The sequence below is a fragment of the Canis lupus genome, chromosome 9, assembly GCF_048164855.1.
Source record: "Canis lupus baileyi chromosome 9, mCanLup2.hap1, whole genome shotgun sequence".
NCBI lineage: Eukaryota > Metazoa > Chordata > Mammalia > Carnivora > Canidae > Canis > Canis lupus.
In genome coordinates, this window is record NC_132846.1 from 61,294,760 (window position 1) to 61,307,401 (window position 12,642).

Below are 12,642 nucleotides of genomic sequence, written 5' to 3' on the forward strand. Positions count from 1 at the left end.
TTTCAGGCTTCATTTCTGGGAAAGTTACATACTGGTATTGTTGGCTTTTTAAGCTTAATAAAGTTTTAAAATTTGTATTGTAGGAACTCAACAGAGGCAGTTATTATCCCGACTGCAAATTGACCCAGTAATGGCAGAAACTCTCCAGATCAGTCAAGGTTGGTAATAATCTTAAATTTTCATTGTAATCTAGCATTTTCAGTTGCTATTTCCATTTCTTACACCTCATTTAACGTATCTTGTATATCTTAGATCCTGCCCTAAGATGCTATACTTAGATTGTGAAACTGTTTTAGGGCCAGGAGACAAGATCTGCATTTTTTTCATGTTTTATGGTGTTTGTATTTTTTGTCTCATTCAAAACTTTCTTGCTTTGGTGCCGTTTTACCTGAGTCCCTGAAATCTGTTGGCGTCACTCCCCTGCTCTAGGGACAGCTTGAATCCCTAGCCTGCCCTCCTTTCTACCTACTTTTCCAATGTCCTGAGCTGCCTTCCTGTCCTGTAGCCTGTTCAGCCTTATCCTCCCTTTCACTTCACTTTAGAATCTCCTCACCAGGACCACATCTTGTGGCTCCAAGAACTTGTTATTCTTAGAGCCACCATAGTTTAATTATTTGCCTGTCTCCCCTACCCTCAACACGGACCCCCTGCCACGGGCTGCTTCAGGGACAAGTGCCTTATTTGTCTCTGTCCTCTCAGCGCCTGGCCCCTGGCAGATGCATGTGTAGTCCCCAGTAAATGCTGCCTTAATGAAGGGAGCCATGGGATACCTGCAATCTTAAATTCAGAAGCTTTCTTTTTTCCTGTTCCCTTCTGTTTCCCCTAAACCTGCCCATTGTGGAAGCTCTGGTGCTTTGACCCCTCCCTGTGGCTCTTCTTCCCCTTTGGTCAGGCCTCCACAGTCAGTAGGTATATTCCCTTAATTTCCCTAGTTCTGTCTCAGAAGGAGGAACTTGTCCTCTCTCAGGGTTACCTTCCACCCAGATGCCAGCTCCTCCCCCATTGATGAATACTAGAGCGTCATCCCCACACCTGTAGTTTTAGTCTCTGCCTCTCTCCTGGCTTCTCCTTTCTGCCTATCAAAGTGTTTAGATACTCTCCATCCTCGATTTTGCCCTGTCATCTCAGCGTTCCATCCTGCTTTGCACATAAGGGTATTTTCTTTCAAAATGTCTGACAGCTAAGCTCTGTGTATGTTGTATCTACTTCATTGGCACTTGGACATTCTTTTTGTTTCCATTAATTTTTCTTTTTCTCCATGGTGCGCATACAGTTTGAAGCATCTAGTTCTACGAGGCATATGAGTGACTACATTCTTTGTTTATTACTTCCTGTCCTGGTTTTTATTTCTGAGAGCCCTCTTGTTTCTGCATATTCTTTTGCTTATTTTTCACACACTGACTTTATTTCATGTATGCAATACTCTCTGTTATTTCTTTCTTTGAGGATATGAAAGATAATCTGGGATTATTCCCGTGTGCACCCTCCTCCCCACCCCGTCTTATTTTCTCCAAGTTGTTTGTTTCAGTTGTCTTTCATGACAGGTTTGCCTCAGATGTCTGGGGATCATTAGTTGTCTTATATTTATAAGTGGGACACTCAAAAAGCTGATTGGCATTCTGGGTTCATTAGGTTGGAGGGCTTTTGACTTCACATTTGAATACAGATTCTGGGAGGGTCATTTGTCTTTCTTAGGGGTACCCTGAGGTCACCGTCCTTAGGCTTTTCCTCTTGGACTGGTTAGCTTTTCCAAAGAAAGATCTTTCAAAGTAGTGAATTGGCTAAGTAAGTAATTAGGGGCTGAGTGAGGCACCTCAACTTTAATTACAATGTGATGTTTGCTTAACACCTCCTCCCTGATTTTTGGAATGGTACTTTCAATGTGGCTGGCGTCCCTTGGTCAAGAGACCCTCTGTTTTGACTTTTTTGAGACTCATAAGCTCTACTCTTCTCCAAGGGAGAAAATGATTAGAGGTTATCAGGGAATCTAAGTGCTTTTTAAAATTTTAATATTAAGTATACATTTAGCTTATCTTGTAGCACTATTCTGCCAAAGACCATGATGCTTCATTTGTAAGCCTCTCCAACATTGACCAACGGGAAAGCAAGGCTCCAATTATTCCAAAAAAACTTGAATATAGAGGTAGGGGAACAGGTATGGTAGGGATCAGAAATGAAGAAAACAGATTTGTAGTTTAGGAAGACAAAACTACTTCTGAAATGGACGTTTGAACATGCCTGCATTGGCCTTGTGACACCTCTGCCTCTTCCCAAGGTCCCTTGTGCTGCGAGTTTCTCGGCCTTTAGAGAATCTTGAGCTCCACATTGAATTGCTTCATTATTGGCTTAAGACTCAGCTTTTGAAGGTTTTATTTTTTCATTTTCAAAATGTAGTCTCCTTTTACAGTTATTTTTGAGTTTATTTTTGAGTTAATACAATTTTTACAGTTTATTTTTGAGTTAATACATTAACCCTTTATTGACATTTTAGTGGGGTTTTAAGAGGAAACTAAATGCATGGGTTCAGCCTGCTGTCTGTACCCAGGTGTCACTAACTCTTGCATCTTTCTGCTTCAGGTGATAACGTGAGCCTTGCAGAGTTGACTAGTGGCTCATGTGGAATGAAAAGCTGTCTTTTCAGTGCCTGCTTTTCTAAACTCTGTAGTGTGGGACATGTCATTACAATGTTTTCTTAAGTCTTTGTTTAGCTTCCAGAACTTCACTATCTCTGTTCTTCTCCTAATTCCATGTTCTCCTTTATCTCTTCCTCTCTTCCCATCCTACTTAAAATGTTAACTTTATCCCATATCCTACCCTTAGCATTATTTTCATTTCTTTTATATTCTCCTGAGATGCAAACTGATAGAACTTCTTTGCCTTAGAGGGCAGGGTGGTGAGAAGGAAGGCAGCAGCCTTGGACTAAATTCTGGACTCTCCCTTTGCTGGCTGGGAGCCCTCTGGGAGCTACTGAAGAGCAGTGAGTGGCATGTGGGTCTCCTGTAACGTAGAAGGGAAGTGTGCTTCCCAGCTCCCTGTGAGGGATGGCGGCACTGAACATGTGTACCTTGGTTCAGCACTTCTTTCACCTTGTTTGAATGCTGTTTCTCTTGTTACTCTCTCCTCTTAGTTCAACTTCTGAACATCTGAGAGCCCCACAAAGACTTCACACTAAATAAATCTAAAATTAAAATTTATCCTTGCTGCCTTTTAAATCCTCTCCATCTCCTGTCCTGTTTGCTGGATCCTGTTTCTCTTTTTCTGCTGTCCTCCATTTGCATCTCTCTTTACCCTCTCTGGCCCTTGCAGAGGAAGGCAGCTTTGCTTTGTTCCTGGGATGGGAGTTGAAAATGTAACTGCTGTGAAGTGCCTGTGCTGATGAAGTGTGTTCATTGTGTCTTCTCTCCCTCTTGTGTGGGTTCAGATAGGACAGAGGTTGAGAATCTTTTAATTCATAGCCTCATTGTCAACTGTCAAACTTAATGTTTTTCTAAAAACCCATTTGATCAGGTCATTTCCCCACCTGGAAACCTCTCCTGATTCTTTATGACTTATAGATCAGAATCCATACTCATTGACATTCTTTATGCCTCGGCTTTCCCTGCCACTCAGCCCACCACACACATCCCTCCACTTTCAGCACATTTCTCAGCAGGTCTTAGATTCCTCTTGTCTTATGAGAGTCTCTGCCTTTCTCCATGCAGTTTCCTCTGCTGTTTCTTGTCTGGCTCCCTCTCTTCCCTCTGGTTATTCCTGCGTATTCCTTTCACATCCGCTTCACATGTCGATCATCTTAGGCTTTGTCTTGATTCCCCAGCTGGAGTAGGTTTCCTGTATCCTCCCAAAACCTTGTTCTTACTCCTTTAGGGTTAGCTTTTAGTTTATGCTGTTCTGAAATTGTGTGTACATCTATTTTTCTATTTTTTTTTCTTTGTGTACCCAGCGCAGTGTTCAGTTCTCAGGTTTTTGGTTTGTTCAGTTAAATGAACATGAATGGACATCTTATGGATTTTGGTCTGTTATTTGCCTATTAACCTTAAGAGAAGCACAACTCATTGACTTTTGTCAGTTGATGGCATATTAATAGGTCATCCCTCTGGGCTCTTGGCATATTTTATAAAGTAGTCAGGCTTAAGCATATTATAGATGACATGAGCTGCAGTTATTTGCACTGAAGGTCAGTGTTTTCTTTGCTGTATTTTTTTTTTAAATGCCTGTTCATCTTAAATTCTTTTCCAATATAGTCTGCATAGAAATTATGCCAGGAGAATTCTTTTCATCAAGATGTGTTCTAAGTGACACTGTGCTAACTGAAGAAAACATATCTTAGAAAACTTTTTAAGCAGTCTTTGTATCATAGTTCTAGGGAATATGAGAATTTTTCTTTATATTTTTAGAAAATATTGTTGTACTTAGAGTAAGTTTATATTGTTCATGTCCCATTAGCTGCCTCACATAAGAACCTTTCTGTACTGTAATCAGGGAGTGTTGATTAGAAGCCCTAGGTAATGGACCATTAATGAGGAAAGGAATACCCTTGAAAAGATGTTTGGCAAAGAATTGCAGTGCTATTCCTGGGTAGAGCCGTTGGGATTTTTCTTTGAAAATAATTACAAATATATGAAAGATTGACATTCTTCTCACGTGTGTGATGTTGGGAATGCAAGGTATATTCAAAAGTAAACATTTATGGCCAATTTTTTTGGCTCAGATTACTATGACATGGAATCCATGGTCCATGCAGACACAAGATCATTTATTCTGAAGAAGCCAAAGCTGTCTGAGGAAATAGTAGTGGCATCAAACCAAGAGTCGGGGATGAAGACTGCAGATACCCTTCGGGTACTTTCAGGACACCTTATGCAGACACGGTAGATGGTTTCTTTTTCTTGTGTAGCTTTTTATGTTGATTAGCTAGTGCAGGTTAACCATTAGTTCCCCGCTTCCCTCCTCCCCATCCTAGCCCCCAGTGTAGAATGCTTTGAGTTAGTCATGAGGCCATGAATGGTAAGCCAAATTCAGTTTCCAGGAATTTCAGTTCATCTTTCTTGTTCAGAAATTCATTAACCTACAAATAAGTTGATGTATGATTTAGTTCTGTAAATAAGATTCTTTCCTTTAAGCACATTCAGGAAATGAAATGTAAAAGTCAGGTGATCAAAATCACGAAATCTCCACACAGAGAGTTAGATTGGGTTGGGCTGATTTTTCCCTTAGAAAATGGAATATTCTTCCCTTAGAAAATGGAATAAAGGAACAAACATACAGATAATAAAACCAGTGTAAATATAGAACTTTTGGCCATTGTGTTCTGAGCATAGATGCTGATTTTTCAGTTTATCCATGTAACCCTATGAAGATCAAATGGACGATGATGTTCAGGGTGGAGGGGATACTATCCTGAGTGCAGCCTGGAGGGTCGCTGGCGGTAATGCCACAGCAATTGGCCGTAGCTCTGGCGTGTTAGCGGAAGCCACCAGGGCTGTACCTGGAAGTCCTACTGAGTTTGTTTGGTGTTTTTCTACTGAAGAGACCACCAACAAGTAAGGGAGCGATAGTTCTGCTGAAGAGCACTGTAGGAGGCTCAGCGTTTTGTGTTTGTTTCCCTAATTCTATGGTATTTTCTATCTGTCTGGCAGAGATCTTGTACAACCAGATAAACCTGCAAGTCCCAAGTTTATAGTGACGCTGGATGGTGTCCCCAGCCCCCCAGGATACATGTCAGATCAAGAGGAGGACATGTGCTTTGAAGGAGTGAAACCTGTAAACCAAACTGCAGCCTCAAACAAGGGACTCAGAGGTCTCCTCCACCCACAGCAGTTGCAGTTGATGAGCAGGCAGCTCGATGACCCAAATGGTAGCTTTTTAAATGGTGTGTTGAGAGCTCAGATTTTCCCTTTCCAGGGTGCTGTCATTGTGCAGGAAATCTGGGACTGGTCTCTTTACCTGGAATGAATATTGGTTGGAGGCTTCGCTTTTATTTGTAATTCAGTAGTGGCTTTTTTTCTTTTCTTAGACAAAACAATGAGTTGCATTTGAGACTGTCCTGTGTGTGTTTCTTAGTGGGCTGCTGCTTCAGTGCTGTCATGGGGTTCACCTCTTAACCAGGCCTGCTAGAGGATGAACTATCATTCTTGCTACACTGTTTACTTTTTTCCTTTAGAAACTACACTTGCCCATAACAGCAAGAGTCTCTTCTAATTAACTTGACAAAAAATTGAATTTGGATTTTGATTCTTATTTTACCTCAGTGAAATTCCTTTGAAAGAAAGGAGTTTCTCACCTAATCTGTCCAAGATATTGCATGGAAGTTTAGTAAAGACCTTATGTTTAAATTAACTAGTATCAAAGCACATAGTATTTAGAAGTAGGATGAACTTTGTTCAGATCACAGCCTGCTTTTTAGGCAGATGACTCTATATCACTCACTCTTCTCTCCCTGGACCTGGTGTCAGGTGCACATACTGCTGCAAATTTTGGTCTGTGACGGAGAATGGTAGTTGTGTACTCATATCTTGTAAAATGTTTAGAAACACCTTCATTGGGAGAGGAGACAGTTACTGAAATTTAAAAATGAATAGTATCAAAGAAAAAACAGTAATGGGGTTTTGATATTTTTGTAAGTTAATCCTCTTGGCAGAGACTTGAAGATGGATTCAGTACCTTTTTCAGTCACTAAAAAATATAGCCTGTAGTGGGGAGATCGGGAGTGAGTGAGGAGATTGTCGCACTGAATACTCTTTAGGCTGAGTTAATGTCCTCGTTTTGATTGGTGGAGGGAGGAGTTGACAGTCTGACCCTATCAAAAGGAAGAAAAAAATTTTTTTTAAAGATTTTATTTGAGAGAGAGAAGCATGAGTTGGGATGAGAGGAGGAGGCAGAGGGAGAAGCAGACTCCCTGCTGGGCAGGGAGCCTGATGCAGGGTGCTGGGTTCGACTCAGAACTCTGGGATCATGACTGGAGCTGGCAGCGGATGTCTGACTGAGCCACCTAGGCGACCCAGAAGAAAAAATTTTAAATGATAAAAGTGGCTGAGGATTGCCATAGTCCTACAGTACAGATTTCTCCCATTTGTCTCAAATGAGAGAAAAATTAGGGTCAGCTTTTGTTTGCATGCAGATGTGTGAGTTAGGCTTTACTGGTGTGTACGTCCTCACAGCGCCCCTCTGGAACATGTTAGACTTCTTGCCTAGGGTTCATGAGTTGTGGCCCTTCTGGAGGGTAGGGTGATGAGCGGCGAGCCTCCTGTACCATTGCTTTGATCTGGGACTCACTGGTTCACTGCTGCCAGAGGATGAAGCTTTGCCGAAGTTAGAGCATAAGTGAGGCCCGAGGGACTCCAAATAACAGTCACAAAGAGGCTCTGGTCTCCCCCCATCCAAGCAGGGAATTTGAAACTTCGTGAGTGCTTTTGCTGGCAAAAAGTCCAGTGTTTCGAGGCGGCTATCAGCAGCACTCCCTGCCTTCCCCTGCCCATTGAATGGCAGCACAGATTTTTTTCTTTTTTTTTAAGATTTTTACTTATTTATTATGAGAGACAGAGTGAGAAGACAGAGAGGCAGAGATACAGGTTGAGGGAGAAGGGCTCCCTGCAAGGAGCCCAATGTAGGACGTGGTCCTGGATCCTGGGAATCATGCCCCGGGCCAAAGGCTCAACTTCTGAGCCACCCAGGGGTCCTGGCAGCACAGATTTTTGTAGCTTGTAGTAAAAAATGAATTTGCTTAATCTTAAACAAAAGTGTTAATGGCTTTTGAAGTAAATGTTGGGGAAAACCGGAATCAGACCTCTGTGTATATGATCTAACATTTCTAGTAGAAGGATAATGTTTCCTTGTAAAGTATTTAACTATTTTAATATTGCCCATGAGTATCTGCTCCCATTTTCCAACCGACCTGCACTTGGGTGTTCTGTTAACTTGTTTCATGTGGACTGTGTTCCCATGTATATACTGTAGACTAACGTGTGTTCCTTTGGAGGAGGGTAGGACGCCTTTCCACAGGCAGGATATCAGAAACCTTTAAAATTGGAGAAAACAACTCTTCCCGGTCATGCAGGATTTTATTGGCAATTAAGGATACTTTTATATCCTGGAGCTAAACAGTGACTACTATTTTAAGAGTAGGATGGAAAACTGTGTATCAGGCATAGTTTTACAGTAGCTCTTTGGTCCTCCTGTCTGGCTCCGGGACTGGGTTTGTGTCTTGTTCTCCTGCAGTGAAGACCGAGGTTGGGTCACTGGATCAGTATGTTCTCAGGATACCGCTACACTGTGAGGTTCTGACTGGTTGCCTACTTTGCAGTTTTGTTTCCTTCAGTCATAAAACTTCTAAGGAAGACGTTCTTTTCTTTTTGCATAGATAAGGAGACTTGCCCACAGTGTCTAGCTCAGCTAAGCTACAGAGTCAGAACTGTCCGATCTCAGGCAAAAGGACTAGAGCAATGTGGTTGAAGTGATACTTGGTTTTATAATTATGAATGTGAACCCTACTATGTAATACCCATGATGGCTTTTTTTTTTTTAATTTTTATTTATTTATGATAGTCACACAGAGAGAGAGAGGCAGAGACACAGGCAGAGGGAGAAGCAGGCTCCATGCACCGGGAGCCCGATGTGGGATTCGATCCCGGGTCTCCAGGATCGCGCCCTGGGCCAAAGGCAGGTGCCAAACTGCTGCGCCACCCAGGGATCCCCCATGATGGCTTTTTAAAATTTTTTTAAAGCTAGGGTGTCTTGGTTCAGAAGTTGAAGGTCATTATGGTGTTTGGACATGAATTTATTGGGCTATTCTGTTTCAAATAACATCGTTGCCAGTATTTAAACTTGTATGTCATGTAAAAAGGTTTTAAGCTTTCTCTGAATTGGGAGACAATCTGGCAACCTGGGGCCTGCTTTCCCACACACTGGTGATTGATTACACTGTCCTTGGACACAACCTTCAGAGGGAGTGGCAGGCAGTGAGCCCGTGGATGGTGCGTGCACGTGCTCTCCTGGCTGCTCTTACTCTCCTGGGTTTCCTCCACACCAAGGCTGTCTGCCTCTGATCATCTTAGACCCAGCCACACTCCCTGCTTGGTGATCTGCAGGTCCCTGGAGGTGATGGCATTTTGTGATCCATTTTAAGCAAAAATACTTTTCCTATTGATGTGAGTTTTTATCATCTGGACTTTGAACTGTGTATATACCTCAGTGGGAATGCTTTTGTGTATGATCCACTCATCATGGTGTCTGGACAGGAGAATTACTAGCTCACGTGTGTGTGTGTATGCGCGCCCGCGCTTAAGATTCACTTATTTGACAACATGAGCAGGGGGAAGGGCAGATTTTCCACTGAACATAGAGCCCGATACGGGGCTTGATCCCAGGACCCCCGAGATCATGACCTGAGCCAAAGCCGGACACTTAACTCACTGAGCCACCTGGGAGCCTCATTTCATGTTCTTTCTCACCTTGTGTTTGCAGTTTTTCTTTTTATTGGCTCCCTACTTGGCATTCTTCCCTCTCATTTTAATTCAGCTCTGAAATAATATTGAGCACTGGGGCTTGGGGTGAGAACTTTGGCTCTAGTTGCAGCATCCCTGTCTGCTCTGCTTTTCACAGTGAGAACCGCAGTTGACTTCCTGGTGACCTTTTCTAACAGGCTCTTAACCTGTGTGAACCAGAGTATCAGACTCGTTTATTTTGTATGACTGTAGTAAACCTAGAAGATGTAAGATTTTAAGACTGAGTTTTAAATGTATTAAAGGTGCCATGTACTGAATTGATCATACTTCATGAGATATTTTTCTTTCCTTTTCTAGCTGAAATGAGTGAACTGAGTGTGGTCCAGAAGCCAGAAAAACTTCTGGAGCGTTGCAAGTACTGGCCTGCCTGTAAAAATGGGGATGAGTGTGCTTACCATCATCCTGTTTCACCTTGCAAGTGAGTAGCAACAAGCTGATTCTGATTTTCAGGTTAATTTCTAGATCTTAGAGCTTACTCCATTTGTTTTCTTTGAACAAGTTTGACTTGTATACCTGAATGCCGTGACACTTAACCATTGTCCCCAGAGTAGCACACTTGTGTAATAGAGGTGTGTGTTCCTTTGAGGGAGTGGGGAGGTGGGAGGAGGCTTCTCTGTACCCTTAAGAGATGTTTCTGTAACTGCCCTGCTTTGTATGTGTTGTTCATAGACCTATTCACAGCTTTTAAGGCACTGGGGAAAAACTAGTTACAGGTCATGACAAAACATTTTGGACTTAGTTGGCTGGTTCAGTGGCATGAGCTTTTGAGAGATGGCTTTTATATTTTAAAAATACGTGTATATTTTTTGGGCCCTAGAAGTGGAATCTCCATATTTTGACTTCCTTATGGAAGTTTTGATGTGAGAATAATTCGGATATACACGGAGGGAGACCACAGGATGAGTCTCTCTCTCGCTCTTTTTTTTTTTTTTTTTTTTTTTTTAGTGGTGCTTTGCTGCACATATGTTATGCTCAGTATATTGAGTTTGCTTCATAAAATATTGCAAACATGGATCTTAAAGAGTAAGTGGTGTGATTCTTAACACAAAAAAAATCCCGTTGTCTTTCATGGTCGTGACTTAAGTTGAAAATCTTTTATTACCCTAGGCTTTGGAACAGACGACTGTGTCTTTTGAAATCTGGCCTCATTTAAAAATTGAGTTTCCCAGGGCACCTGCTGGCTCAGTCAGTAGAGCATGCGAATCTTGATCTCTGTGTTGTGAATTCAAGCCCCATGTTAGGCACAGAATATAGTTTAAGAAAAAATGGGAGTTTTCCTTTTTACTATACTGTGTTTCTCAAAACAAGTAGTGATGGAATGTAAGGAACCTTTCTACAAAAAAACGAATGATGCATTGAGAAGATTAAATGTGAATAATGTTTTTTGTTTTATAGAGCCTTCCCCAATTGTAAATTTGCTGAAAAATGTTTATTTGTTCATCCAAATTGTAAATACGATGCAAAATGTACTAAACCAGATTGTCCCTTCACTCATATGAGTAGAAGAATTCCAGTACTGCCTCCAAAACCAGGTTAGTGATCCTATTATGTACTACTAAATTTAGGTAAAAAAGGGAAAATGACAGTTTGAGATTATAAACTGAGTTTAAAAGGAAAAAAAAAAAAGGAATAATTTTAGAAATTATGTCAGAATCAATTAACCTAACCAGTCTTTAAAGAGTAGGCGTGCCAATTTAGGATCATTCTGAAGTTTTTTATCTAATGAATATATAGATTTTCTCGTTGTATATTAAAAATGGTTCTCATAAAAACATCGGATTGCATTACAAATTATTCTTCCAAATTTGATCAATCTTTGTCCTCGTTCTTGTCAGCAATCGCAACACCAGCACCACCTTCTAGTAGTCAACTGTGCCGTTATTTCCCTGCTTGTAAGAAAATGGAATGTCCCTTCTATCATCCAAAAGTAAGAATTTTCATTTTCCCAAAAATTATTAAAATTAGTGAGAAGTTTTCAATTCTGAGGCCTGGAAGAGCACTAGCAAATTGAAGGTCATGTGTGCCCGTGGTCTTCCCCCACCTCTTCCCTGCCCCACATCACTGTTTTTGTTAGGGAGTTAACATTCCGGTCTTGAAGACCTCGAGTTTTCTTAGTTGCATGAGCTCCTATCTGGTCCTTTCGGGCAGGTCTGAAACTGAGGTTCGTATTCTGAGCTCTTAGTGAAACTCCTCTTTGCTTAGCGTTCCCATTCCTCTCTGCCCCTAAAAGTGTGGGTGGTTTGTGGAGTGTTTTTCCTCCCCACCTCATGTCAAACTGAGATGATGAAATCCAGTAGTGCTTGTACTGATGGTCTAAATCGTCTGTGTGCTAAAGATGGACGCATCTGCACTTGTTTATTTAATGATCAGAGTGAATGATCCCTCTGAACTAGAAGCCTGAAAGCTGCCTGAAAGGCCTCACTCCCCCCATCTGCGGTTGGGTGTCAGTCAGGGTTTCCAGGGCTCGGTGGATAGAGGGATGCTGGGCTGATGTGCAGGGTGGAGAGAGGTTTGTATTGTATATGCAAAGGTTCTTTTTGAAATTTTACTGTTATTCTTTGACTAGAATTTTGTGTCTGGGGGCAGGGGTGTTCATCTTTCCAGGTCTCAGTATTAAAATACTGTTAGACTGTATATATTTGGTGCCATCATATGTTTGTCTCAAATTGCCTTGTTTTTATTTGCATTAGCTTTGCAAACATTGAGACTCTTTGTTTGTATTTAGCACTGCAGATTTAACACTCAGTGTACAAGACCTGACTGCACATTTTATCATCCCACCATTACTGTGCCACCACGACATGCCTTGAAATGGATTCGACCTCAAACCAGGTAAAGATGAAAGAACAGCTTTTCTAATTGCCACATGTTCTTAAAATTTTTTTTTTAAGATTTATTTATTCATGAGAGAGAGAAAGAGGCAGAGAAGCTCGGCTCCATGCAGGGAGCCCAATGTGGGGCTCGATCCTGGGTCTCCAGGATCATGCCATGAGCTGCAGGCGGCGCTAAACCATTGAGGCACCCAGGCTGCCCTACATGTTCTTAAATTTACAAAGTATACAGATTTGGAGGAAGTGATCATTTTCTCACTTTTGGAAACTGTTGTTTCCAAATTTTGTTTTACCAGCGATTACTTATTCAC

The 12,642-nt window shown here is 41.6% G+C and overlaps 1 protein-coding gene across 5 annotated transcripts in view; it reads left to right on the plus strand.

The window, feature by feature from the left end:
- The window catches only part of ZC3H14 (zinc finger CCCH-type containing 14), a 54,355-nt gene that overhangs the window by 39,822 nt on the left and 1,891 nt on the right, over nt 1–12,642 (plus strand). For 2 of the 5 annotated variants that reach the window (XM_072839633.1, XM_072839635.1), the window contains 7 exons: nt 84–158; nt 4,709–4,868; nt 5,637–5,869; nt 9,798–9,918; nt 10,896–11,032; nt 11,336–11,427; nt 12,226–12,332. In XM_072839633.1, coding sequence (XP_072695734.1) covers nt 84–158; nt 4,709–4,868; nt 5,637–5,869; nt 9,798–9,918; nt 10,896–11,032; nt 11,336–11,427; nt 12,226–12,332 — 925 coding nt within the window. The remainder of the gene's footprint in view (nt 1–83; nt 159–4,708; nt 4,869–5,636; nt 5,870–9,797; nt 9,919–10,895; nt 11,033–11,335; nt 11,428–12,225; nt 12,333–12,642) is intronic. The other 3 variants (XM_072839634.1, XM_072839636.1, XM_072839632.1) reach the window with 2 other exon arrangements.